We start from the raw sequence: 27,742 nt of genomic DNA on the forward strand, positions 1-27,742 counted from the left end.
TTTAACACATTGATATTGACTTCCTGCTATTTAAGATGTAATTGTTTCATGAAGACTTATAGTATTTTTTGATTAATTCAGGTCACTGGGGTGGGATTGGAAAAGGTTGGAATGACAAGTCTATAGTGATGCCACCATGTAACATTGGACAAATAGGCATCACTGACTACTGGTTTCACCTATAAAATGGATTTGGATTTAGTTGAAGGATTTCCTTGTGATCTAAATTTTATATATGTGTGTGTCTACTTATAGAAAGCCCAGAAATAAAGCCACAAATATATGGACAACTAATCTTTGACAAAGGAGCAAAGGCTATGAAATGGAATAAGAAAATAGTTTGTTCAATAAATGGTGCTGGGAAACTGGACCACAACATGCAAAAGAATGAAACTAGACCACTACCTCTCACCATGCACAAAAATCAACTCAAAATGGAAAAAAAGAATTGAACATAAGACCTGAAACCATAAAACATACAGAAGAAAATATAGGTAAAACTCTACATGACATACATCTCAGTAACATCTTTAAAGACTCATCCCCCAAAGCAAAGAAAATGAAGGAAAAGATAAACAGTTGGGATTACATTAAACTAAACTTCTGTACAACAAAAGAGGCATTAAGCAAAACAGAGAGACACCCTACTGCTTGGGAAAAAATTTTTGCACTCCATACAATTGATAAAGAATTGATCACAAATATATACAAAGAATTCACACAACTCAACAAAAACAAAGTAAACAATCCAGTCAAAAAAATGGGCAGAAGTGCTAAAAAGACACTTTTCCAAAGAGGAAATGCAAATGGCCAACAAGTACATGAAAAGTGTCAACATCCCTTATAATCAGGGATTAAAAATCAAAACCACAATGAGATACCACCTTACACCAGTGAGAATGGCAAATATTAAAAAAAACTAACAACAACAAATGCTGGTGAGGATTGGAAAAAAAGAAACTCTCCCACATTGCTGGTGGGAGTGCAAACTGGTCCATCCACTATGGAAAGCTGTGTGAAGGCTCCTCAAACTACTGAAAATGGAGCTACCATATGCCCCAGCAATTTTACTCCTAGGGATCTACCCAGAGGACACAAAAACATTAATTCAAAAGGATACCTGAACCCCTATATTTATTGCAGCACTATTTATTATAGGTAAGATATGGAAATACCCCCAAATAGAAGACTGGGGGTCAAGAAGATGTGGTATACACACACACACACACACACACACACACACACACACACACACAAAGGAATATTATTCAGCAAGCAAAAAGATAAACTCATGCCATTCGCAGCAACACGATTGGAGCTTGAAGGGATCATGCTCAGTGAAATGTCAGAAGTAAAAAGAAAAATATCACATGGTTTCATTTATAGGAGGAATATAGGGGAATCAAATAAGGGATCAGTGGAGAATAAGTAATAAAAACAAAACAAAACAAAACAAAAATTAACAGGCAACTATAAATCAGGGATATTCTGCAGGGGAAGGGGCGGGAGAGGGATCAAAACAGAAGAGTGAAGAGCACAAGGGACTGTGTTGATGGTGCATTAGGGATTGACTTGGTGGTGGGAATTCTATGGGGACTGCACCTGAGAAGAGAAAGCAAACATTGTACACAAATGAACAATGTTGTAAAACATATATAAATAAATTATATTAAAAAAAACATACAAAAACCAAAATTGCCAACTTTCAAAAAATCTTTCCCAGTATTAGTACAAGTCCAGAAACATGCCATACATTCACTAAAAATTTGTGCACTGACTTATTAAAATGCCTGAATTTCAAAAATACTAAAGGGAAGGGACATTTGGGTCTGTGGATAACTTTCACAGATGTCTCAATGAGTAGATTATGCCATCAAGGACTGTGGCCTCTGCACACAAGGCCTGTGCTTGGCTCCCAAGGCCTCTGCTCAACACATGGACACATGCTGATGCTCGTCCAGGATATTCACCTGACTGCAGCTGTGCTTATCGTACAAACATCCACCTCATATAAAAGCACTGAACTTTTGTAAGGGTGAGTGACCACGTGTACCATTGATGTCATGTTTAGTTCTTACAACGGCTCCCCAGCCATATAATTCCTCTGTTCTTATATTTTCCCTCCGTATATGGGTTTATGCTATTGTCACTCCACAAAGGGCAACCTGCCCTGGGTGGTCTGACTGAGCTCTGTAAAAAGTGGGAAGAGGAATTTCTATACCCCCTTATTGATTGGGAAAAGAAATTTCTTCCCCACCAGTAGTTCTAGAAAAATCTAGAAAAAGACCCAACGTAGTCAAAGGAAAAGCACATAGTTCAATTTCACACAGAACCCATCTGTCCATGTCAGCCATGGTAGGTAACTGGATAATGGGGATTGGACAGTCAGCAGAGGGTGTCCCTTGAAAAGAACCAGATCACATTGTATTTGTCTCTAAGGACCATCCTTGGAAACTGGCCATGGCACTGAATCAGTGTGAATTTCTGAAGGTGAAGTCACAAATTTGATAATGAACACACATATGAGAACTGTCTCTAAAGGACACAACGAAAAGGGTCAGCGTCTGCTGGGAAGGGAGAACATTCAAGGAACGTGGGTTCTTTGGCCCAGCACCGTCTTCAGGCTTGGGACTTGGATTCTTCCTCTCTCCCTCCTTCTTCTCTCAGTCTCTCTCGCTGTCTCTGCCTACCTCTCTCCCTGTCTCTCTGTTTCTTTCATTCTTTATTCATTAATTTAAAGAAAAAAACACCATCATGGGTGGTATGAATTCTTTCCAGTTTGGAGACTATATGGGCATTTGGAAAGAATGTGGAATTTATATAATATGTAAAAATTTCATCTAAGTATGTAAGAAAAACACTTGAAAACATACTAAATTTTTAATAGGAAGGATGGCTGGATTATAGAATTTCAAAAGATATTTTTTCCCCTACGTTGCTTTTCTTTCATTGCTTTTTCTTCACGTTTTCTAACACTAGCATGTATTTTATAGTCTGAAAGGAATAGTAAAAATACACTGGTTAGATAGAACTAGATTTTAATAATTGTTCTAATCAAACAAGTGACATCCTCTTTGATCCTCATATTTCATATGTAAATTGACATGAATGTTTACTTAACTAATAGTGCTATTTAAGGACTGAATTGGCACAGTATGGTTATCCTGTGAATTTTAGGCTCTTAAAGTGAATTGTAACTCACAGGAGTGTAAAGAGCATAGTCTCCCGGCGAGCAAGCCCAATAGAAACAACGTATATTTGAGGCAGGCCCTCATATTTTCCCGCGCCTCACCTACATTAGGCAGGTGCTCTCTTAGGTTCGGGGCTATAGCAATAAACAAAGTATTGTCTTGCCCTTGTGGGACCTACAATATAGATTTTCCATTATGGGTAAATCAAAGCTATTATCAATCCTCTTTTCCCTTAACTTAGTGCTTCCAGAGATAGGCCGGCTGTACCTGAGGCACAGAGACAAGCGCTCTGATCTACGGCAGTGCTTCTCAGAGGAGGAACGCGGGGGTGTGCGCTGCTGAACAAGGACTCGAGGTCTCTGCTAAACACTGTTTGGTACAGGAAACAAGCAATCATGGGAAACCCATGGAAATGGTGGAGATTCATAAGCCAATGAAAAATAGGAAGAACTCGCCAAACTGTTCCGAACATTGTTCTGACTACTCATGACATTTTACATTATCACCACCATGTTCAGAAATATAATAGATGGAATCTGGAAAGACTTACTTTCTTTACTTCAGGTCCTACTCATTGCAATATAGTTTAATATTTCTTTTCAGGAAGACTGTCACAGCACAAGACATTCAATATTGTTTGTTGAATAAAGAAGTAAAATTAAAATTTTTGGTACTTGGCCGTGTTTATTTACCATTTCAGGCTCTTCAATTTCAGACTCTTCAAGGTGGTTATTATTAGCCTCAGATTAGTAGTAAGTGAACGGAAGGTTGAGGGTTGTAGATTATGCAAACTTCCCCATAATAAATAGATAGCACACGTTTGCAGTAAAAATAAAATCCATTGCATGACCACATAACTCCTTTGTCACACATACTGTGAATGAAAGTGGTTTATGACATTGGCTTATGTCTGCAGGGGAGGATATAACATGAATTGGGAATCTTTTTTTTTTTATTTATACATACAAGAACTGGGGTACAGGCCCGAGGAGTGGGGGATGAGAGGATTCACCAGAGACAGAGTGGGGAACAGAACAGGCAGACGGACCAAAGTACACTGCTGAGGGGAGCAGCGGGTGAGACAAGAGAGGTCTGTTGCACCATGTGGGTAGCTCCCTGGCAAGGGATTGAACTGGTGCAGCAGTGGCTGCAGATAGCTTCATAGGCTGTGTTTTAACCCCTTGTGCCACCAGGGAGGCACTGAATTGGGAATCTTAATGGCAGTAACTGGCAGATCCATTCTTACCAGTAGAAGACATTTGCTTTACTATTGACAAGTGATAGTTATGTCACCCATGACCTGCTATGCTCTATGAGCCACATGTAATTGGTGGGGGTGAGCCTGGGAGAGGCTCCATGCTACTCATTCATTCCATTCTCCTTTCCTGAAAATTGAGAACTAGTTAATGGGTCAAAGCATTTCTGTTATGTTTGTATGCTGGAAATTTCATTGATGGTTTGATTTTTTGGGTATGTTAATACAACCAAGTTGGTGACAAGGAAATCCTCTTAATGCTCCCTTCTGAGGGAGAGTCTGCTTCTAAAATACATTGACATATTTAATCTAAGACATTAACAATTTCATTAGCTAAACTTGGAATTCTGGATGTTCTCCCTGGAACTCCTACTAATATTCACCATGAAGGCTCAGAAAAAGCCTGAAAAGAAAGACCTACATTGCTGGGTTTTGGGGTGATCTGTACTAATTGTGATTCATATTTACTTCCTGCTAATTGCTAAAATATATTTATCTGTACAATTTTTAGTCTTCCATGCATCTTGACCTCTCAAACTAAATTTTGCTATGGTCTTTCTTTTTTTACTAATTGAGAATAAATGCTTAGTGATAATTCTCTTCCACAAGTATAATATATACTCCTTCTCCTAATGTGAATAAATATGAAAAAGGAAACAGGGGGAGTCATTCTCAAGAAACAGTCCCTTCTTCTTTCCTCTGCTGGGTTCCTTTCCAGATTTCATTTTCTACAGAAGAGCTTTTTTGGTTTGCCCTAGTGTCTTTGGGGATTCTGTCCCTTGCCTTCTGCACTGGACTCACACTTCCTGTACAGATACCTTTGATCACATGAAGGAGGCTGAGCCCCTCTCTCTCTTTCCCTGGCATAGAGACTTGATTACAATGAACTGCAGACCTGCCTGTGGTGAGGCAGGCCTGATGGATGCAAGTCCACAGTGGGAGGCCAGCATCCTGAATGCAAAGAAGGCAGGAGGGCTTTCTCCACTCAGTTAGCTGGTATTTGACACATCTCTGGCTCATCTTGGCACAGCCAGGGCACTTAATGAAAACAGTATTTCCCTTAACAAGACTTGGTGGTGCCCAGAAACTTAGATTTTTCTCCCAAACCTATAAGTCCTTCTCCACCTCCCAAAACAAAACCTAGACAAATGGAAAAGTTTCTTTGCTATTTTCTCATGAACTTAACTTTCACAAATAAACTAAATAGAATTGATTGTGAGTTAGCCACAGTGTAATAGGTATGCATGTGTGTGTGTATAAACTTGCTTATGACAGTCGAACATTTGTTACAAATATAAATCAATAAATAGGTAGGTAGATGATAGATATATACTCATACATGCATAGACAGATAATATAACAAGCACTTATAGCTACCTAGATTATCTTGTTTCAAAACCTGCTACCTACTGTTCAAACATTTCAAAATATGCTATTGTTTCCTCTAACCTGAATAAGGGCAATATATACCATAGGAATGCTCAAGTGACCTCCATGTGATACACTTGGATGATAGGGAACTGAGACCCATTACCAAAGGGATTTCCTAGAGTGTGACCCAGGAGGGAAGGAGCAGTCTATCCCTACCTAAGTTGAGGTGAAGGGCTAGCCTCCCCTTCTGGAGCTCCAAGGTGATGTGATCCCCGCGTTGACCCTCTCCATGGAACAGGACTCCATCTCCTTGCATGCTCTTGAACTTCAGAGAGATCACATCTTTAAGAGTGCTCATCAGCTTCTGATTGAACCTGTACAGGAGGGAGCTCCGGCCATCAAAGTCAGCAACATCCGATTCTGAACACAAAAAGAGAGGGGCAAAAAGGTGAAGTCTTTCTATTTAATTGCTCTATTTCCCATCTTAGTTGTTCAATTCATAGGATTGCTCTTAGCATCTGGAAGGTCCCACCTCAACAGGAATCATATATAGTAGACCCAATTTAATTAGACTTGAGAGAATCATTCATTCACAGGTAACTCCCACACACTGAGTCAAAATGAACTGATCATCAGCCCCAAAGCAAAACCTCTCTTTAGTGATAATATCAGCTTTTGCCTGAGGGACAGGGTGAGGATACCATCAGCACTGATTCAGGGCCCTACTGATTCAGATGCCTAGTTGTAACTATTCCTTTGATGTAGCTTCTTTATTAATTTGTTTCTGAGAGTTAAAGCCACTGGTACCCTCATTTCAGCCTCAAGTTTAGAGGCAAAGAATAAAGTTTATTATTCCACCTCTAACTCAATAGCATTGTCTTTCTCAAACCCTGTGTTGAAAAGGATGCTGAGCTTTCTCCTGGGTTCCACAGAAAAGAAAGACAAAATGAAAAAAAACAGTCAGTAAAGGAAGATTTATTGAACACAGAATATACATTTATTGCATCCTTATTATCCCTGTTTTATCTTGTGTTAATAATAGGTATCATTTTGATTTTCAATGTATGAAAATGTCCATTCATCATTGTGAAAGCAAGAACAAAAGAATGTAAAATAGTTATGATTTAGATAAGCTAAAACAATAGATGTATATAATATATATAAAATATCTGAAAATTTTATGCCAAAAATTAATAGGGATTTTTCACCTCACCACAGAATATACATATATATATGTGTGTGTGTGTAGTTTGAATATATATATATATATATATAAAACTAAGTACATAAAAAGATTCTTCAGATCATATGTTATCAGGGAAAGCAACAAGGTACTATAGCATACTTATTAGGATGGTTTAAATCTGGAACACTGTCAACACCAAATGCTGGCAAGGATGAGAAGCAAAAGGAATTCTATAGCAATGTGGGTAGAAATGTGAAATGGAAGAGCTACTTTGATATACAATTTGGCTATTTCTCTAAAACACTAAATACATTTTAGCCATATTATCTAGCAACCTCCTTTCTTGATATTTACCCAAAGGAATTGAAAATATGTCCACGTAAAAGCCTGCATATGGATATATGCAGCAGCTTTATTCATAGTTGCCAAATCTTGGGAGCAATCAAGATGCCCTTCAGCAGGTGAATGGAATGTGGCACATTCAGACAATGACATATTACTCAGCATGAGAAGAAAGAGCTATCAAGTCATGAAAAGATACGAAGGAAATTTCACTGCATATTACAAAGTGAAAGAAGCCAATATGAAAAGCCTACATACAATTGATTCAAACTACATGATATTCTGGAAAAGACAAAACTATGAGGATACTAAATAGGCCCGAAGTTGCCAGGAACTGGGGGTTGGGCTGAACTGGCAGAGTACATAGGGTTTTTAGGACAATGAAAACACTCTGTATAATACATTATAGTTTCATTCAAACTACAGGCATAAATTCACACATGCATATATGCATTTATTAATTTATTATTGATTTATACGCATGTTATACTTGTATGTGTATGTTGCATATATGTGTGTCATACTCTATATCATACAGTATCGTTTTCTACAAATCCATAGACTAAACAAAACTAATAATGAACCATAATATAAACTATGGACTCTGGGCGACTATGTGTCAATGTAGTTTCATCAGTTGTAACAAATGTACCACTCTGGAGGGAGACCTTGATAAGGACGGAGGTAGTCCATGTGTAGGGGCAGAAGATAAATGGGAAATCTCTTAATTTTGCTGTGAGTCTAATCCTTTTCTGAAAAGCAAGTTTATGCAAATAAACTAATAGGGACTCTATTCAGGAGGTGTTAGTATGGGTTAATCTCACATTATTTTCCTATTTTTATTTTAATTATACAAACTTATGCAATGGACTTTATTACTTTCATAATAGCAAACATTTAAGACTATTTAATTATAACTTGAAACAGATTCATTAAATACCATCTTCTGTGAGTGGGATGGTGTGGGGTGGAATTAGTCTTATTAGAAATCAAGTACTCAGGAAAATTCCATTTTTCATTATTCACCAAGCAATTAAAATCCTCAAATTGAGCATATACAATGATAAATTAAACTTTTATTTTTAAGATTTATTTTATTTATACAAGAGCCGGGGTACAGGACAGAGGCTTGGGAGCATGAGAGGATACACCAGAGACAGAGTGGGGAACAGAACAGGCAGACTGATGAAATACACTGCTAAGGGGAGCAGCGGGCTAGACAGGAGAGGTCTGCTTGCCATGTGGGTTGTTCTGAGGCCGGCGGGGATCTAACCGGCACTGCAGAGGCTGTGGACAGCTTCACAGCCCTGCGTTCAACCAGCTGCACCACAAGGGAGGCCCGATAAATTAAGCTTTTAAAATTATTTTGCATCAAGAATCTAGAAATACCATTCATAAATCCAAAAGTCTACAGTGAAAATAAAAAGAAAAATCATACTTGTCTGTAATTATTTTAATTAATTTTAAAACACAATGTCATAATTTCTAATAAAAAAAAGGTGGATAATACATGCCAAGACCCTCAAAAGAAACAGTTCAGGTTTAGAAATTGTCATAAACTCATGTTGCTCAGAATCTCCAATACCACCTGCTTATGAACTGGACTCCAACCAACGCAAATGGAGGCTAGAGGCAGTGTTGTCATCAGTCATGGAAAAAAGAAGGTCATAGTGTGGATAAGATCATGGGTTTTAAACTATGATAGACCTATCCTGTTAACTGTGTTACCTTGGGCAACTCTACCTCACTAAGATTTGCTTTTTTCATCCTAAATTAGGTTAATTATATCCTTCAGAAAAGACTTCTATGAGAATTAAATGTGCTAATTCAATATGCACAGAATGCCATTGTGTCTGGCACAGTATTTATGTCAAATCTGTAATAGGTAGTAGGAGTAATAGTCATGATTGGGGTAACCAGAGGGCCTTGAGTTCCTAAGCAGTGCACTCTATTAGCTGATACTCCACTTTCTCACCCAAAATGATGCTATTTCACTTTCTGATTCAACAGCTTACTGCCTTGGGGATGCCAACTTGGCTCCAAGTTCTGCTGTATTTCAGATTTTCAAACTCTAGTAGAAATTCTTCATATGAGCAAGAATGTATGTTGTGTATTCACACTCTCCTCTGCTTGTTCCCCTTTGGCCATTACACCAGGCTCAGGGTAGGAACTGGGTTCTTAGGAGCTTTGCATATAATAGTGAGTGTGTATATAATATATATGTGTGTGTATATAGTATACATGTATATAATATACACATGTATATTATATAATTTGTAGACAGTGACATATTACAGCCTGCTATGAGCTAAAATGTAGAGCTACTTCCAGTGTTAGAGGAACACAAAGTTAAAACATGGTATCTGCCTATGGGAACAGAACAACACTTCATGAACAGACATGGAATTTGAGTTACTGCTTAAAAGACTCTATGCTGGTTGTCTCTGCAGAGCCCAGACTACTCCAAACTCCCCTCCACTGCCCTATGTCCTGTTTTCATCTCATCCATCACAGTGTCAATGATCTCCATTCCAACCCTCAAATCTCTAGCTAATTTAGTGACTTAAGTGATGACATAAATGTTGGTAACATAAGTTACCTCCACTGCCATGTGGAATAAGATCTAAAGGAAACTTAGCTAATAAATAGGCAGGAACAAAAAAGTATGTTGAAATCTAACAGACCAGGGTTTCAATTCCCATTTTGCTACTTATAACCGGTGGGACTTGAGGCAATTTTGGTGAATTCAGTGCTCCTATCTGTACAATAAGACTAAGAGAAATCACCTGCAAAAGAATTGTGAGAATCACATAAACTCATCTGGAAATGAATCACTCAATAACATTTCATCCCCTCATTCCATCATCAAATCAAAGGAATGATTGCAAGGGTGAAGGTTTAGAAGCATAGATGAAGAACAGGGTACAAATAAATTCCCTTTAAGTTTGGGGTTCAGTGTTTGATACATCGCAGTGAGTGGGCATGCACCCACACCCACACCCACACCCAAATCATCACCTTCCATATTCTTCACGTAGCCTCACAACTGCTTTCTCTCTGATTCCACTTTTGCTACCTCTCCTGGCACCCTCATCTTCACATCAACTTTACAAAAGCTCTTCATTTAACTCCCTTTGCACTAGGAATTAAATTTATCCTCCAAGGCTTCACACGATCTGTCTCTGTCTTCCTTTCCCATTCACCCTCTACTCTTCTCCCCAAACTTAACTCTACTCCCAGCACACTGTGCTGCAATTCAAGTGTATATGAATGTAATAGGGTGCATCTGCATGGGCTGAGGGAGATAGGACGGTATATATCGGTAAAAACCATGAGCCCTATACTTTTCTAAGTATTTTTGTGCATGAACTTATTTAATCCTTTCAATCACCCTATAAGCAAAATACTATTATTCCTATTTTGCACATGAGGAAACTATGGCACAAAGAGGTGAGGCTTACATAATTAGCAAGTGGCAGAGTCAGGCCTCCAAGCCTTTTGCAAGGGCTTTTGCAAGGCTGTTCCTGCCTCGTCCATGCTCAGATACTCAGCTCAGTCAGCCACTTGCCCTTCCCTTCATGAGTTCCTCCCATTAGTCAGTCTCCCTCAAAGTGCCCTGCCCCTTCATCACACACCTCCAAGCTGGACTTTGTACTTATCTGACTATTGTCTAGCTATGAGCTTGACAGTGCATTCCATGAGGTCAGGAATCAGATGTGCATTAATCCAGATTTCAGCACTGGACTCCAAAATTCTGCTGTCCAGAAATACCTGTGAAGTGACTTAGTGTCTAGGGAAGTAGCTTTGTAACAGGGTGATCCTGCCTATTGTCTCTGACTTCCTGTCTCATGATCAGCCCCCAGTTTGTAAGAACCAGCAGCCCATTTGCACTCAGAGGGTTCATTTCTCTGGAGGCACATACTTAACCACTTGAGATATGAGCCTAGTGTCTCACACATGTCTTAGCTCATGCAGAGATGAGAGGCCCCTGTTAAGAGCATAGAATTAGCCTGCCAGAGAATGGAACACCCACAGCTAACAGAGACACCTGTTGTCAATCTACGAGAACGCAAGCAAACAACCTGGACTTAACAGTATTAGCTCAGTAACAGGCAGAATGGCCAACCATTTCACAGATGGGCACACAAAAGGCTAAAAATAGTTTTGAAGAAGGATTAAAAGTTTCCCTTTATTGAATAATGAATCCCTCCTCCAGGCAGGAGAGCTGGATGGATTACTCTGCACTCACACTGCACTTGACAGATTTAAAACAACAATAATAAATTAGCCTATGTTTTCATATTGGTACTGTTTACACACACACACACACACACACACACACACAGTTTCCTTCATTATATAGCATTGTAACCACTTTGTTCTCTGGTACTTAATTTGTGGATTTGTGGTGTAGGGTATGGTTATGGACATCAACATCTTTATGTTTTACAGGCATCTAAAAATAAGGTTCTTTAAAAAAATGAAGAAAAGGAAAGGAAAAAGAAGGAAAGAGTATGATAAGTAAGGAAGCAGGGGATAGAGACAGGCTCCTGCTGGCAGATGTGAAAGTACCTCAAAACGTAATTTTAAGGACACCAGCAAAACATTGTAGTCACTGACAACAATGCTTTATCATGAACATTCTCTAACGAAACTTCTCCAGGCCAGCTGTAGAAATTTTTTAGTCTGAGTTAAGCAATCCAGTTCCTAGGGGGAAAAGGAACTAATTAGCACACTTTGCTTAATTTAATGTTTTTTAACAGCCTTGCAAGGTCCATATATTTCCCCCATTTATAAAATTGGGAAGGGAAAGATTAGGTCCCTCACCTAAGGCGTACACACTAGTATGGAGTGTTTGACACTAAAGCCATAAATGTTTCCCCGTAAAAAATGGGAGGTTGTGTGAGGATCACTGCCGCTGTAAAACTCTTCAACAGTGAGAGGCCAGCCCGCATCGGGGAGAGTGGGCATGTGTCTGAGCGTGTGGATAAGAAAGAAGATGCTGCGTTAAAAGGATGATGATGACTAGGAATTCAGAAGTTGATATGAATTCCCAGTGATCTCTGCTCTTCTGCACTTGCTCCTTCACTCATAAACCAAGTTCACTCAGAACGGTGGTGTAGGGTAAAGAAAATGTCAGGCTTTTCTGCCTTCCGGTCATCAGGAGTGATGATGGATCCTTGCGGTCCTGAATGCATGCCTGATGGCGGGCACCTGGAATAGGGTGTGGGCATAGGTAGATGGGATTCAGCTGGGCTGAGACTGTGCTTTTTAAGGGCGGCATCACGGGGATGTCAGCAGAAGCCAAAGAGAAGCTGAGAAGGCCGGAGAGCCCAGAGTGAAGACCTGCTGGGGGCTGGGAGGTCTGCCAGCCTCCTGGCCCCCCAGCGCCCCTGCCTGCCGTGTACCTGATAATCCCAATAAAAACCTGCAAAACCGCAGAGGACTCTGACTCCTCCTTTACCCGGTCTGCTGGATCAGAAAACCTGCACTGTGCCCATTCCTGCCCCTACAAGTGGCTTTTCCTCAGAGATGTGGGGAAGCCACGCAAATATATGGGAAGCTTTACAGGGTAGATATGTGTAGGGTAAGTGAAAAAGTATCAGGCTTTTCTGCCCTCCCATCAGGAGAGATGATGGATCCTTGCAGTCCTGAATGCATGTCTAAGGGCGGGCACCTGGAGTAGGGTGTGGGCATATGCAGATGGGATTCACCTGGGCTAAGACTGGGCTATAAGGGCGGTGTCACGGGGACACCAGTAGAGCAGAAGCAAAGAGAACGAAAGAACAGAACAGCAGAGAAGCAGAGGCCATGAGAGAAGGCCAGAGAGTCCAGAAAGAGTGAAAACCTGCTGGGGGCTGGCAGGCCTGCCAGCCTCCCGGCCCCACAGCACCCCTGCCTGCTGTGTACCTGGTAAATCCTAATAAAAAACTACAAAAGCCACTGAGGGTTCCAGGACTCCTCCTTTACTCCATCTGCTCGGATCATAGAAAACCTGCACTGTGCCCATTCCTGCCACTACAATATGCAATGTCCTCTTTACCCTCACTATTGTCGTTGAGCTGCCACCCCTAACCTAGTTGACGCTGGTGGTGTCAATTTCCTCAGACCTCCATTCATTTGAGCTTTTGTTTAGCCTTTACAATATAGCAAGGGTCTCTGCCCAGCATAGCAGGGAAACTCCAGAGAGGCCTCTGCTCTCAAGGGCTGAGCTAGAGATAGCATCACAAGTTGCCACAGGAAGACCAGCACTGGATCCAGGGGGAGCCCAAAGGAGGAAAGCCTCATCCTCTACAGGGTGGAGCAGTGTCAGGAGAGTGTCCTGGAGGAGAAAATATTTTTCCTAAGTCCTGAGGGACAGATGAGGTGTGGAAAGGGCATTGCTCACTGAGGGAAGGGAGTCACTGTTTCAGGCATGGCGGGGAGAGCGTCGGGTCAAAGTCTGATCTGCAAGATCAGACTTGTTGGAGCGGTGGTTTTAGAAGTGTATTCTCTGCACTGGCAGCCATGGGACCCCCAGGGTGTCTGACAGAGTGCAGGATTTAGTCCTCACCACAAACCAACAAAATGAGAAACTCGGCCATGTGTGTGGTACGGAGCCCAGTGATCCTGCTGCTCACTGAGGATTGAGAACAATGCACAAGCACAGGATAGAGGGTGGTGGGAAGTGAAGCTGCCAGGGCAGTGTCAGGGGCTTTGTGATAGAGGGACCTATTATAAATAAAATAATATGAACTTCCATGTGACCATGAGGTCAGCAGAGAAATAATTAGCAATGTTTTTCAAATACAGAACATGCATGGCCAGTTTTGGGTTTTGGAAATCCATTTTCTAACATTTTTTTTTTAAATGTTTATTTATTTATACAAGAACTGGGGTACAAGCCAGAGGTGCGGGAGGGTGAGAGGATTCACCAGAGAGAGAGTGGGGAGCAGAACAGGCAGACAGACAAAATACACTGCTGAGGGGAGCAGCGGGTGAGGCAGGAGAGGTCTGCTGTGCCATGTGGGGCCAGCTGGGATTGAACCCGCGCTGCAGAGGCTGTGGACAGCTTCACAGTGTGGTGCTCAACCACCTGTGCCACCAGGGAGGCCCCTGACATCTTTGGTTTAAGCCTCCCTTCCAATCCTGGTTACCCATTCCACCCATTCTTATTTGGAATTATACAATTTTGAACTCTCTTGTCATGGTGAAAAAAATCCTAATTGGGTCCTTTGTTTTGGTTTTGGTTTTGTTTTCTCTGCCTTTAGCACATGGCGACCACTCATCAGAGTTCCTTATTTCATCAACAGTGCTGGCCAGAACACAGCTGTTAGTTATTTACTTCCTGGCATGGATGATTTCTCCCTCTTTCTCAAAATCGATTTTCAGAATCTCATTACTGTGAACTCAATTCAATTCAATTTGCGGTCCGTTAGGATGGCCATTCATTGGCAGATTTCTCTCGAATGTAAAGGATAAGCCACTTGTGGATCCAGGGAGTCTTTAGGATGAGGGTAGGCCCTATGATTCACAAAACTCCCCTTTTAGGTCAAGATAATCCAGCATGTGCCCCCTCCATCCCAGCGGTACTGAGAAGTGTCAGTACTGGCCAATTTCCTGCTGGCCCATGATTGCTGACCCAGCTGTCACAGCTTGTTTTCCGAGAAAGACAGAGTTCTAAAGGCATATTCTGGCACATTTGATGGATGTTGGGAGCTTGTCAACAAACAAGCTTAAAAAAAAGGGCTCACTGAATAAAAGATTGCAAGCTCGAATCCCCCAGTGGGCTGAGAAGAGCTCTTAGGTGGGCCAAGGACATGGAATCTGTTTTATCACAGAGCAGAAAGCCAAGGCTCAAAGTTGACAGGAGAAGCTATCGATTCACTCAGAGGCAATTAGTCCCACTCAGACTCTTCAGCTGTTCACAGCAAACAAACTATTCAATCTGATCACAGTTTAAAGCTTCTCTAACAATACATTATATAAGAAAAAATGATTATTATTCAGACTTACTCCTGTACTATAGACTTGCAGCCTTGGGATAGCAGTCCACAAACCACCAAGGTTTCCACAGCCAGCTCAGATTCTGTGACTTTCCAGCCTCATCAGAAACTCATGACAACCTCAGATGAACTATGGGAAAATGTTAAATTGCTGAATCTAACTATGACAACTCCTAAGAATCAGTTTTCTTATAAAATTTCTGACATTTTTATGTGTAATAGTGGGTGAAAGAAACAAGATAAGTCTCAAGAAGACAATATAAAAAAGTGATAGCACACACACATACCCTCTGACTTTCTGTTCTATCTTCAGTAGATAGACATTATAGTTTCCACAGTCAGACTTGTATTCTTATAATGTCTGTTTGTTTTTTTTCCCTTAGATTGTAGGCAACTCTAGGTACACCAAACCTTTGTACTTCAACTGGATGTTTCTCCAACAACAAAGATTATATCAAAACAATGCATTTATTTATTTTTGGAAACTTGCAAATGAGCAGAGCTCATTTTGTTTATTCTTATTTATAATAGGTAGCGGGTGTATTCTGCATACTTTTTAGTCACTATACTGAGCTATGAGCTATGGGATGCAAAGAAGACTGAGGCCTAGGCTGTTCCATTCAGAAACTTGGACACAGTGACTCAGGATGTGAGTCACTTCGGTGGAGTAGGATGTAGTAAAGGAAAGCATACTTACAATCCCTACAAATGAACACTTACATAGGAAATGGTGCCATTAAAAAGGGGAACTATAGATAACTCAAATGGGACAACATGAGCTGGAACTTCCTGGAGCAAGCTGGAGCATATGATCCGCCCAATAAAAGGTGCAGAACGGTGGTGAGAAATGACTGTTTACCCCCTGTGCTCCAGAACACAGCAGGTTGACAGGGGGTTTCATTAAGAAGATCGTGTTTCACAAACTTATTCTCAAATTCACAGAACACGTGATCAAGACAGTCTGAGTGAGAAGACAACCATGTTGTGAAAGTAGTGTAATGCAATGTTGAACTGATCCTTTGCTTCGTAGCCCTGTCCTTGGTCTTCAGTTAAGCAGTGCCATTGCTCCTGTGAAAGATGGGCAGGCAGTGAGAGCCCTTTAGACAGTAGCACCTAAGCTGGAGACTTTCTGTCCCCCGCCCCCTCCAAATAACCAATTAGTATTTTTTTCTAAAAAATGGATGTACCATGTTTTTATGTCTGGGGCAATTGAGCACTCTTGGTTAATGATCCCAACTCGGCATAATCTGCAGCACTTAGTAGTGGGAGGCCAGTGGTGGAGTGAATCACTCCAGTGACCATGACAACAGAGAATAAATGTAAAACAAGCTATAGGAGGCAAGGCCTTGACATTTGTGTGGAAACCCACTGCTGCAGAGAGCAGTTGATTTAACTCTTAGGTCATTTTCCCGTTTAAGGTTTCATTTAAAATCACCACCATTAGCATAGGGGTCCTGGGAAGCAAAGCAATGAGTCAGTCAAATCACACTGCAGGCAGCAGGGCATTAATTCAGGAGAAAAAATGGTTAGCTGCGGATTGTTCGCTCCTTTACCAGCCTCACAAAGGTACTCGGTTTCCTCAACCTCCACATTTCTAAGGATTTCTTTGTTTGCCTTTTATAGCTACAAAAACTCCTTTAGCTAAGGCAAGGAATCTTTTTTTTTAAAATTTTTACTATTTTTTTTAAGATTTATTTTTATTTATTTATACAAGCACTGGGTACAGTCAGAAGCGCGGGAGGGTGAGAGAATTCACCAGAGCCAGAGCGGGGAGCAGAGCAGGCAGAAGGACTGAAGTACACTGCTGAGGGGAGCAGCGGGCGGCAGGAGAGGTCTGCGTGCCATGTGGGACCCTCCTCCGGTGGCCGGGGAGCAGCCGGGGATCGAACCGGCGCTGCAGAGGCTGCGGGCAGTTTCGCAACCCAGCGCTCAACCGCTGCGCCACCAGGGAGGCCCAGGGAATGTCTTCTTTACTTCTCTGTCTCCAAAGCTTAGCGGAGGGGGGCTTGCTAGTGAGTGATGTTTATTGTCTATTGAAGGAGTCTTAAGATGCTCAATTCATTAGAAAACAAATTAAACATAGATGAGAAAAAAATAAACTTATGATAGAATATCTGTCTTTCATTGAACATGGTTTTATTGCATATATATATAACTGTCTCTTTACGACATATTTTTTTAGTTGTTCCTATATGAATTAAGAGAAAGAAGGGTAGCTATATCCCATTATTTAACCTAATTTTAAGAAATTTGAGGTCTTCAATTTCCTCATCTATTGAACAAAGTAATTGCAGTTGGAGGTTTTCCAGCTATAAAATGCTGTGATTTCCAAAGCGGAATTCAAAGCTCACACAGGGGGCTCCAAATAGACCTCTGATGGCGGCCATCCTGCTCTTCCTCTTCTCCAGGTCTGCGTAGCTATGGATTTGACCTTTGAAGGTCCCCATGATAAGCCATATGGGTCTTTGCACACCAAAGAGGAGATGGACAAATTTGTGTCCTCAACTATGTGTGATCAATGGCCCCAGATGCTGAGCACAACAGCAAAGAGTGCAGCTGGAGCTGGGATGACAAAGAGATTTATCTGGGGAGAGAGAGTATGACTTCAGCTCTGAGGCTGATGAATTTTGGATGACACCACAGGCAATAATTAAACAAATAGGAGCAAATTGTGGTGTGTGTGTGTGTGTGTGTGTGTGTGTGTGTAGAAAGGAGGCAGCCTGGGGTATAAAATGGCGGTTGTAATGTATTAGATTGAGAAGCCTGACAGGTCATAATGCTTTATAAGGATTTATAGTGCTTTTTACAATTAATTAGCTTCCCATATTTAAAGGACTTCTCAGAGAAGCACCCCAGACAGAAATCTGCACAGCCTTAAGTAGCCACATGACCTGATGAAGGTGTTGGGAATCTTTTTGACCCGGCACCTCCTCTCCTAAAGGTGGAGATGGGGTGGGTGCCTGAATAGCAGGGCAAGGATAAAGCTGACAAAGATCATAGTTAATATTATTTGAGTGTTTATCATAAGCCAAGCCCTGTTTCAGGCACTTTGTAACTATGAACACTATTATTTTTCTCTTGTCATAGAAAAAGAAACAGTGTCCACAAAGGACCAAGATAGTCCAAGATTGCTCAATATGTAGGTGATAAAGCTAATTTGCATCTCTGCTGGTTTCTGTGGAGAGTCTATTTACTATTACCATATACTCCCTTAAAACTGTGTAGGTTTCATTGAAAATTTTTAAGATTAGCAAACATAGACGTGAAAATGACATTGTAGGATAAGAATGAAATGGCTCTCAGAGTTAGGAATTTGAGAATATACTTTAAAGTTCTGGCTCCATATAATTACCTAGGAACAACAAACCTACTTATGTTGGGTATCCAAACTAGACATTAAAATTTGATTGGAGTGTGGCCAGAGTAGGTATTTTTTTTTAATTTTAATTTTATTTTTATATTCCCCATACAATTGCAACCCCCTTATTTTGACCCCAATACCTCCTTTCCCCACCCCCCATAGAGTGTCTCTGGTTCATAGTTGTTTGTTGATTTTGATTTTTACTTTCTTATAGTTATTCTTTTCCTGGTCCCTTATTTAAGTTTTCTAGATTCCTGCTAAGAGTGAGACCATCTGATATTTTTCTTTTTTCTTTCTGGCTTATTTCGCTGAGCATAATCCCTTCCAGCGCCATCCATGTTGCTGCAAATTGCATGTGTTTATCTAAAAAGTATAACTTCAGGTGAGCCTTATGCAGCATTAGGTTTAGAATGTAGGTAAGGGATAAAGGAACTGAGGTGTGTTGGCCCATGAGCAACTAGATCAGGCAGTGTCTAAGCTTTGTCATGCAGTGTCATTTAAAGGACTTCTCATAGAAACACCCCAACAGAAATCTGCACAGCCTTAAGTCTCCACATGACCTGATGAAGGTGTTGGGATTCTTTTTGACCCGGCACATATGCTCAGGAGCTGTACATTGCTCACTTTGGCCTTGTAATACATAACAATGTGGATATCAGAAAATTGAAATGATGTTTTCTCTCTAGCAAAGTTTCCCCATGTTATATGACTAAATATTTTAAGATACAGAGCAGAATGCCCAAGGACACAAGAACAATACAGAACCTGGTCAAATCCTGCCCCAGGAGCCTGCTAATTGCAGGCTTGGGGAAATTGTTCATTCAACAAATGTAATTTAAATGAACCTTATTCTGTGCTGAAAACTGGATATTTAAAAAGATATACCTGATGGACCTGGTAGGTGAGACAAGTAATTCACAATGAAATATACTTCTCTGTGTGTATATGTGTGTGTTTGTGTGTGTCTCTGTCTCTGTGTCCCTTGTAGAGATCTCCCTATATAGAAGACATGTGTTCCCACAAATTGCGGTTGAAATCCAATCCTCAGTGTGATGGTATATGCAGGGGTTGTGGGTGGGACTTTAGGAGGTGATTAGAGCATGGAATCCTCCTGAATGAACAAATGCCTTTATAAAAGAGAGCTCCCAGGCTCTATTGACAGGGACTGGCTATTTTGTTTACCGCAGCTAAACAGACTAAGATAGAAATCATAGATTAAAAGAAAGGCATTAAAACTTTTAAGAGAAAAATAAGAAAAAAAAAAAACAAAAACAAGAGTAAGCTATATAAACTGGGTATACACTGGAATCTTTCTGAGAATGTTACATTAAAATTGAGATTAATTAGAGTTGAGCATAAGAAAGCAGAGAAGGACAGCGGGAACAGACAGAGGGAAGAGCAACTGCATGGGTGCCGAGGGATGAGAACGCATGGCATGATAAAGTCCAGAGCAGAGGGACTGCAGGCTCAGTGGGAAGGGGTGTTGCTGAGTGATGAGGCCTGTGAAATAGGCGGGCAGATCCTGCAGACCCTGTTCTCCTTGCACAGGACTTTGGTGTTGCTCGCAGTCCAGGCAGAAATCAGAGCTAGGCTTCCAGCAGAAAGTGGCTCAACTCTATATTTCATGGTAACCCCAGTGACTGGAGCCCAGATAACTCACTGAAAGAAAGGGAGAATGAAAGTAGGTTGCTGAGTTAAAAATTCAGAAGATGAGATACAAGTGAACTAGGCTGGTTATGGTGAAGGTTAGAAAATGGACACATTTGTAATGACTTTTGGAAGTAATATTGATAGAACTTGTTGATGGATTTGCTGAGAATTAAGGGAGGAAAAAAAGATTTGGAAAAAAAAAAAGATTACCAGGTTTGTTTTTTTCATCTGGTAGCATTTACTGACATGAAGAGGACCACAAGAAGACACTGAGAATGGTTAGAGTGTACAAGTTGATTAAGAGTTTCCTTTGGGATGTGTTTAATTTGAGCTATTTATGACATAATCAAATTGAGGTATCAATCAGGCAAATGAATATATATTTTTAGAGCTCAGGTGAAATTTTTGAAGCAGGATGCAAATTACTTAACTTTTCTAGAACTCACTTTACCTTTTAAATGTCTCTCTTCTTTTACATAGTACACAGGAAGGGACTTCTTATCTTGAAAAATTGTGTGGTTTGGTATGTATGTGGCACCAATTTGTGCATATTAAATGAAAGTGGGGAAGAAGAGGCTGTTGATAATGATGATGCTGTCATTCCTCACGGCAACTGTTAATTTAATTAAGGACAAGTTGCTACCAGTGGGGATGATATTGGCTTTCTCTCCCAGAAAGTGTCCCCATTAATTACAATTTAGGATGGTTCTCCTTATTTTTCTATCTTTACTTGTCTTGCAATCTCTAAAAGAGGTGAATTCTATATTTGCACCTTTATTTCAAGGGTACATGTTTCTATCACAAACTCCACAACGTAGCAGGGCCCATATCTTTATCCTTGGTTCACCAGCATTAACATGTTTAGATAAACTATCAAATCTGAAAATTGATGAATAAGAAAAAACACTTATGTAGAACTTACACATCAATACCCCACTTTGCAACACAGGTGACACAGGAGAAAAAATTATAATGAAGGAGATATTGAATAAATGAGAGACAATGTAGCAAGTTTGAAAGATATTTCATAGCCAAAATGGACTTGACATATAGCAAGAAGAGGGTATAACTTGTAAACACCTTTAAGGATATAGAAGTTATTTTCCTGGCATACTATGGGATTGCTTAGCAGTAGTAATAATAACAGGAAAAGAATGTGTGCTTTGTTCGGATTTTATAGAATGCAATGGCAGATATCATTTTCCCCTCTCTATCTTGAGCAGAGAGAAAGAATGTAGAGGTAGCAGGAACAGAATAGAGGTGGCAGGATCCCAGAACAGAACAGAAGCAAAGACAATAGGACATCAATCTGAATCCAAGAGAGGGTCCCTACCAAACAGGGATATGGTTAATGTTTCCCCAAAAAGAAAACGTGGTGACAACGCAGGGATTTCCTGTATGGACGTACAGCTAGAGAGGCGCCAGCTGTGCTTACTAAGCACAGCCCATTAGCTAGCTTCTCTGTTCTCAGCTTTATACATAATAGCTCAAAAAAAAAATACAGTATTCTTTAAAGTAATTACTGCTGTCATTTACAGGTGAGGGAGCAGAGGCTCAAAGAAGTCAAGTGTGCTGGAAGTTTAGTCATTTTTAGAGCAGAGCATTTGTTCAATTGTTCACATCTGACACACAAAGGGAAGCCGTGGCTCTGAACTTCACTGTGAGCACAACAAAAAGATGGTCCCGTAACATGAAGGCAACAGGCAGCTCAGGAAAGTGCACAGTCACCATGGCATTTATAACAGGGAGGACAGACCATCCGAGAGAGGGTTTCAACAATGTAAATACTTAGGGAAAATGCAGACATGCTTTTACTTCTAGAGATTTTAGAACAGAATATACCTGGTTAGATTTAGGAGAGTCCAGACACCATCAATTTGGGAACTGGAAACATGGATAATTTCAATGAATCAATGAGAAAAGTTTGAGAACGGTAAAGAGACCTGTCCATAAAAAAGATTCTAATAATCTCATTGTGTGTGTGTGTGTATGTGAGAGAGAGACAGAGAGACAGAGAGACAGAGAGACAGAGAGACATAAACAGAGAGAAATCCCATCACTAGAAATAACACTGATTTCAAAAATATAATAAACACCTTCAAAAATAAATAAAGACAGTTTGGTCCAAAAAATCACCCATTTGTGCCTCCCTGGTGGCGCAGGCGGTTGAGCACCGCACTGTGAAGCTGTCCGCAGCCTCTGCAGTGTGAGTTTTATCCCGGCCGGCAGGTGAGAATCCCTCATGGCACAGCTGACCTCTCCTGTCTCGCCCGTTGCTCCCCTCAGCAGTGTATTTCATCAGTCTGCCTGTTCTGTTCCCCTCTGTCTCTGGTGAATCCTCTCACCCTCCCACGCATCTGGCCTGTACCCCAGTTCTTGCATAAAAATAAATAAATCTTTTTAAAAAATCAAATCACCCATTAAATATTTATGGCACATATAGTAAGTATAGGTCCTGAGAAGCAAAAGGGAGGACTCAATTTCACAATAGGCTGGTGATTAGACAGAAACATGAGGTAACTTTGAAATAATAAGATAAGACCTGGAATTAAAGCATAAAATATTAAAGGGATCACATAACAAGGTATTTAAAAGGATGTGATATTTGATCTGGGTGATGAACGACACTCAGGAGTCATCCTGGGGAAATAAGAGGGGAGCATTTCACACACAAAAAAAATATCTGTAGCAAATAGGAAAACAGGAATCAGGAGAGATATTCCCCGTTTGTGCAGGGAAAATGCACTTTTACACTTAGCAGAAGTGGAAAATGGCAGAGGCAGCAAATGAAAGGAAGGTTGTGCACAAATGTACTTGAGAAGTGTGGGCTCCTCCAAGGCAGACATCTTAGCACTCCTTGAAAAAGACAAGTCAATGCTCATTTCGGAAATGTTTTGGAAGCAGAGAGAACATCGAGCGGCCCCTGAATTACTAGGTAAGGTAAAACGGGAAAAACCAGCTAGTGACAGGCAGACTGAAGCACATAGGCACAGAACCCATGTGACGGATCAACTCTAGGCATGGAGTTTGAAGCCAGGTTTGGAGAAAGAAGAAAGAGAAACAAAGCAAAACCAGACACAACAAAAGCCTCCACGCAAAGCCTGCACTGTCCACAGATAACTGAAAAACCACAAAATTCCTCAGCTCCTGGTTTGCTTTGACTTCTGAAACTGGAGAGACTAGACTTCTGCCAGATGAATTCTATTTGAAGTCACTGAAAGAAGGTATGCACAGCCTGGGGAATGCAAGAGTAGAGAGTGGCAAGGATCTTCATTTCACAATTTCCCTTCCTTTGCCTCTTGTGCACTGTACATAACAAACCCAACAGTTTTCTCCAGCTTCTCTTTGTGTCAGCCCCTCCTGCTGCCTGGAATCCCTTCTGCCAGGGACTACTCAACTTCAGAGACTCAGCAGGGCAGATGATGTTGTTTGTGCTTTATGATAACAACAGCAGCCCTCGCTCCCTTCCAGTGTCCTCCTTATTCCCTTAGCCTCCTCTGCAGACTGTCTCGCACATGCAGTTGTGCTGTGCATGCTTTCCTCTGCATGCTTGTTACCTCATCGTTACTGTCAGAAATGAGAAATCATTCAACAAATATACTGAAGGTATACTGAGCACTCAAGGCCCCAAGGGGGATGGGAATACCTGATAGGCACAGTTACTGTCTTTGTGAAACTTCTAGTCCATCTGGAGGAGACAGGTGAGAAAACACGACACAATTAAGTGATGAAAATCAATTATGAAAAGTTCTTCATGGGCCTCCCGGGTGGCGCAGTGGTTGAGCGCTGAGTTGCAAAGCTGCCTGCAGCCTCTGCAGCGCTGGTTTGATCCCCTGCCACTGGTGAGAGTCCCACATGGCGCGACAGACCTCTCCTGCCGCCCACTGCTCCCCTCAGCAGTGTGTTTTGTCATTCTGCCTGTTCTGTTCCCCGCTCTAACTCTGGTGAATCCTTTCACCCTCCTGTGCTTCTGACTGCACCCAGTGCTTGTATAAATAAATAAATAAATAAATCTTAGGAAAAAAAAGTGCTTCAAAGGAAAAGTATCAGACTTACAAATTGAGAAGTTTTTATATTTGCCTCCTATGTCTTAAGGCTAAATAAATAATATCAGTTGAATGAATAAAAGAGTGAAAGAAAGAATGAATGAATATATATGCATGCATTTCCAAAATGATAGAAATTCAAGTCTTAGATTATAGAATTATATGGTTTCTACCAATCATTAGCAAATATCCAAATGGAATTTTGGGATTAAGATTTATAATCCATAAAAAAATTAATATCCCTGGAAAAATACGACAAGTATATAACAACAATTTCAGATGAACCTGATTGCCCATGTTGAGACTAGAAGGGTCTATATGTGCAACCATTCCACAAATATTTGTTGAATAACTACTTGTGCCTATTTGGTACCTACTGTCAAGGTGGGGCGCTTATTAGGTACCTACATTCTGGTGAGGACACTTATGAAGACAAACCTCAAACAAGTAAGACAAAACAAACAAGATTCTGGTTTGTGATGGGAGCCATGAAGAAAAGTAAAGCTCCTTATATAAGCTAGAGGTAGGACACAGGAAGCAGGGCAGGTGACTGTAGAGAGGGCATCAGAATGGACTTTATTCTAAAGAGGTGGATTAGGATTAAGAATTACATTGACAGGTTGAGCTGACCATATTTTATTAAGAAGAAGGAAGAAGAGATGATGTACCTGATGAATTGGGTCTTAGGGTGTTCCTTGTTCAGTTTGAGATCTTATATGGCAAAAGTAACTTTTCTTGGAAAAGTTACTCTGTGCCTAGGGAAAGAAAGTGCAGAGGCCCTGAAGTAGAAAAGGTCATGCCATGTTGCAGGAGCAGTAGGAAGGTCTCTGACAGAAATAACTGAAGAGAAGTTGAAGAAGTGGACATGGAACACTCAATAGGAATTTTACTTACCAGTCAGGAGTCTCAATTTTATTTAGAATGAAGGATGCAAGGGAATGATGCAATTACATTTCTTATTTATAAAGATCATTTTGGACATTGCATAGAAAATGGATTTGGGGAGACTGGAATAGAGCAGGGACTCCAGATAGGGGACTCTTTAAATTTCTAGCTGAGTACTGACAATTTCTACTCAGGAAGACTGAAGTACATGAATTTAGGATACACTTTGGAAGAAGGAATTGATAGTTATTTTAAACTGTAGATAAGTTGCATATGAAAAGTTTTGGGAGGAGAAAAAGAGATGCTTCCTGAAGTTTTTCTGTAGCAGGTGGATTGTGTGCCATTCACTGAGATGGGGAAATGCGAGGAGCAGGTTTTTAAGGGAACAGTAACCGCGAGTTCTGTTTCTGTGATACTAAACTATAGACACTTACTAGGCATTCAAGTGGGAATTCTAATATATTGCATATACAGTTCTAGAGCTCAGGTCAGGAGATTCTGATGTGGAGGTAATAAATATGTAGATTGTATTTAAATTCATGGAATTCTGTAAATTGGCCTGGGTTTGGGGTAGAGATGGAAAGTCAAAATCCTAAGGCTGAACCCTAAGAATGAGATAGGAGAGAAAGTTGGGTTTTTAAAAACAGAGGTGACTCATTGAACCAACTACTACTGGGAAGTTGAGTGCAGTCAGAAAAGTGAATTGACTATTGGATTTGGTTGCATGGAGGTCACTAGTATTCTTGGTTGAAGTAGTTTCTGTGCAGCATTTTGCATTAGTAAGAGTTCCCTGAGAGAAACAGAATTTGTAGTATTTGTATATCTAGAGAGAGACCGTGCAAGAAATTACCTCCCATGTTTGTGAAGGCAGGCAGCAGCTTGCAAACTCCTGGGTGCAAGCTGAAGCTGTTGTTTTCCACAGATGAAATATATTTCCTCTGAGATACCCCCGTTCTGCCCTGAAAACTGACTGAATCATTATAGAGTACGGTCTCATATTTATTTCAAATAATTATAGATGTCTACCACTTCACAGTGACACCTAAATTAGTATTTGATTGAAAAATGAGGGACTCTAACCAAGATATGGCAACAAGAGAAGCTGACCACCACATGTTTAAAGCCTGATCTTAATCAGCAGCAATGTGAAGGGGCTGTGGGGAGGTGGATATAGGAACTAAAGATGCATCTTTGGAAAAATATTTTATTAAGAAGAAGGAAGAAGAGATGATGTACCTGATGAATTGGGTCTTAGGGTGTTCCTTGTTCAGTTTGAGATCTTATATGGCAAAATTTTAAGTTTAGGAAGAAAAAATCCAATACAAAAGGCAATGAGACAATTTTGAAGGGAATGTTTGGTTGTAGAACACATGCTGAGGTGTTGGTTTTAGATAGAAACTAAAGATGTGTGCTTTCTTGTTTCAGAGGGTAGAAAACATCTGAATTAGGGCCTCCCTGGTTAAGGAGGTGCAAGAAATGAAGCTATCCGCAGCCACTGCAGCACTAGTTCGATCCCTGGCAAGGGAGCTGCCCACATGACGCAGCAGACTTCTCCTGACTCTCCCGCTGCTCCCCTCAGCAGTGTATTTCAGTCAATCCACCTGTTCTGTTCTACTCTCTGTCTCTGGTGGATCCTCTCACCCCTCACACCTCTGGCCTGTACCCCAGTTCTTATATGCATAAATAAATAAGTCTTTAAAAAAAAAAGGAAACACTTGAATTAGTGACAGAAGGTTACAGAGTACCAACTTGAAGATCATCCCAGAGAACAGTCTGTGTCCAACTGTTACTAAGTTATTAACTTCTCACCACTGGCACTATTTTATGTGAAGGAAAGTTCTCCTTAGAGGATGCACTCATTAAAAGTGGAAACTTCCTGGATAAGACTCCACATAGACTAGGGCAACATCAGTGTTTTAGCTGAGGCCAAAATTGGACTTTAGCCAACATGTGAACCTCCTAATATTGTAGAAAAATGATTATATTAGTATTGGCACTTTTCTTAAGAGAAGCTTCTTTGTTACTACTGGATTTTTCAAGATTCCAAGACTAGAGAAAGCTGAAAGTACTAGCCTTTCTTTGTTTTTTGATTTTTTTTTAAATTTATATAAGCACTGGGTACAGTCAGAAGTGCAGGAGGGTGAGAGAATTCACCAGAGCCAGAGCGGGGAGGAGAACAGCCAGACAGATGGAGGACACTGCTGAGGGGAGCAGCGGGTGGCAGCCGGGGATCGAACTGGTGCCGCAGAGGCTGCGGGCAGCTTTGCAGCCCAGCGCTCAACCGCTGCGACACCGGGGAGGCACAGAAAGTAGTAGCCTTTCAATCCTACAGTCTATTATTGACTTTTCCTGCTATGAGCTCATCTATGCAAACATTCAGAGCTGGAAAAGCTGACTGAACTAGTGAAAACAAATGTATGAAAATATATTAAACCAAATTAGATGCCTAATTATTATATTATACCAAATT

At 40.7% G+C, this 27,742-nt stretch overlaps 1 protein-coding gene across 2 annotated transcripts in view; it reads right to left on the bottom strand.

Annotated features, from left to right (window-relative positions):
* The window catches only part of CNTNAP5 (contactin associated protein family member 5), an 831,834-nt gene that overhangs the window by 444,056 nt on the left and 360,036 nt on the right, over window positions 1-27,742 (bottom strand). For both annotated transcript variants that reach the window (XM_054699622.1, XM_037523193.2), the window contains exon 5: window positions 6,034-6,237. In XM_054699622.1, coding sequence (XP_054555597.1) covers window positions 6,034-6,237 — 204 coding nt within the window. The remainder of the gene's footprint in view (window positions 1-6,033; window positions 6,238-27,742) is intronic.

The sequence above is a fragment of the Talpa occidentalis genome, unplaced genomic scaffold (genome assembly GCF_014898055.3).
Source record: "Talpa occidentalis isolate TD23 unplaced genomic scaffold, MPIMG_talOcc4v2.1 talOcc4.3, whole genome shotgun sequence".
Classification (NCBI taxonomy): Eukaryota; Metazoa; Chordata; class Mammalia; order Eulipotyphla; family Talpidae; genus Talpa; species Talpa occidentalis.